Below are 898 nucleotides of genomic sequence, written 5' to 3'. Positions count from 1 at the left end.
CTTCCCCCCTGGAAACAGGGACAGGGTGCTCTCTCCCTCAGCACTCCTCACCCACCAGTAACAACTCCACACAAACACCAGGGCACAAGGCCAATGGCCAGAGCACCGCTGTGCTTCTAACGCCAGCCTCAGCACAAGCATGAAACACCCGTGAGGAACAACTACAGGCTGCCTTGGTGCATGCAGGGCAGGTAGGCAGCAGCTACGTGACCCCATAGTACAAGTGAACAGCGAGGCCGATGCATGAGACAGCAATGAAGAAGAGAAGGGTAAGCTGCAGATTGAAGAGGGTGACAGACAGAAGGGCATTGACCAGGATAGAGCAGGAGATCACGAAGAGCCTGGTGATGTTACTGCTGTGCTTCATGACCACGGACATGATTAAGCCATTCAAGGCCTGGCTGACCACAATCACCAGCACCCAGGATGAAAAGCCCTCCAAGAAACTGCCCTCTGTGCTGCTCCAGAAGTAGCCAATTAAGTTGAGCAGGACGCCAAAGACATAAAGGAAGAGGTTCTGAAGACTCAGAGGCAATGCCTGGGTTTTCAGGATGGCTTCTGTGTACACAGCAGACAAGCCTGATATCAGGCAGTACACAGAGATCAGCAACAAGCCCACCAGTGTGATGTGCAGCTGCATCTTGGAGGGGCTGCCAGGGTCCTGTAGGCCACCACAGCTGTAGCTCACCCCAGCAGCCACCAGCAGGAGAAGAGCCAGCCATTTGCGCATGCTGAGTCTTTGGCGCAGGAAGAGGCTGTAGAGGAGTGCGGTGCTGACAATCTTTAAATTACTCAACACCTGGTAGGTGCTGGGATCCATGAAGAGCTGCATGTGAACCACCAGGTTGTTGTTGGCAGCATAGAGGAGGGCAGAGAGGGCGAAGGGGGCAATGTGGCG

General features: G+C 54.6%; 1 protein-coding gene across 1 annotated transcript in view; it reads right to left on the bottom strand.

Annotated features, from left to right (window-relative positions):
• Positions 1-202: 202 nt before the first annotated feature.
• SLC35A4 (solute carrier family 35, member A4) overlaps positions 203-898 on the bottom strand; it is a 966-nt gene continuing 270 nt past the window's right edge. Inside the window, exon 1 of the mRNA XM_009706737.1 lies at positions 203-898. This exon is cut by the window's right edge and continues 270 nt beyond it. Coding sequence (XP_009705039.1) covers positions 203-898 — 696 coding nt within the window.

The sequence above is a fragment of the Cariama cristata genome, unplaced genomic scaffold (genome assembly GCF_000690535.1).
Source record: "Cariama cristata isolate BGI_N322 unplaced genomic scaffold, ASM69053v1 scaffold26668, whole genome shotgun sequence".
In the NCBI taxonomy this organism is placed as follows: domain Eukaryota; kingdom Metazoa; phylum Chordata; class Aves; order Cariamiformes; family Cariamidae; genus Cariama; species Cariama cristata.
This window is presented reverse-complemented; position numbering and strand designations above follow the sequence as displayed.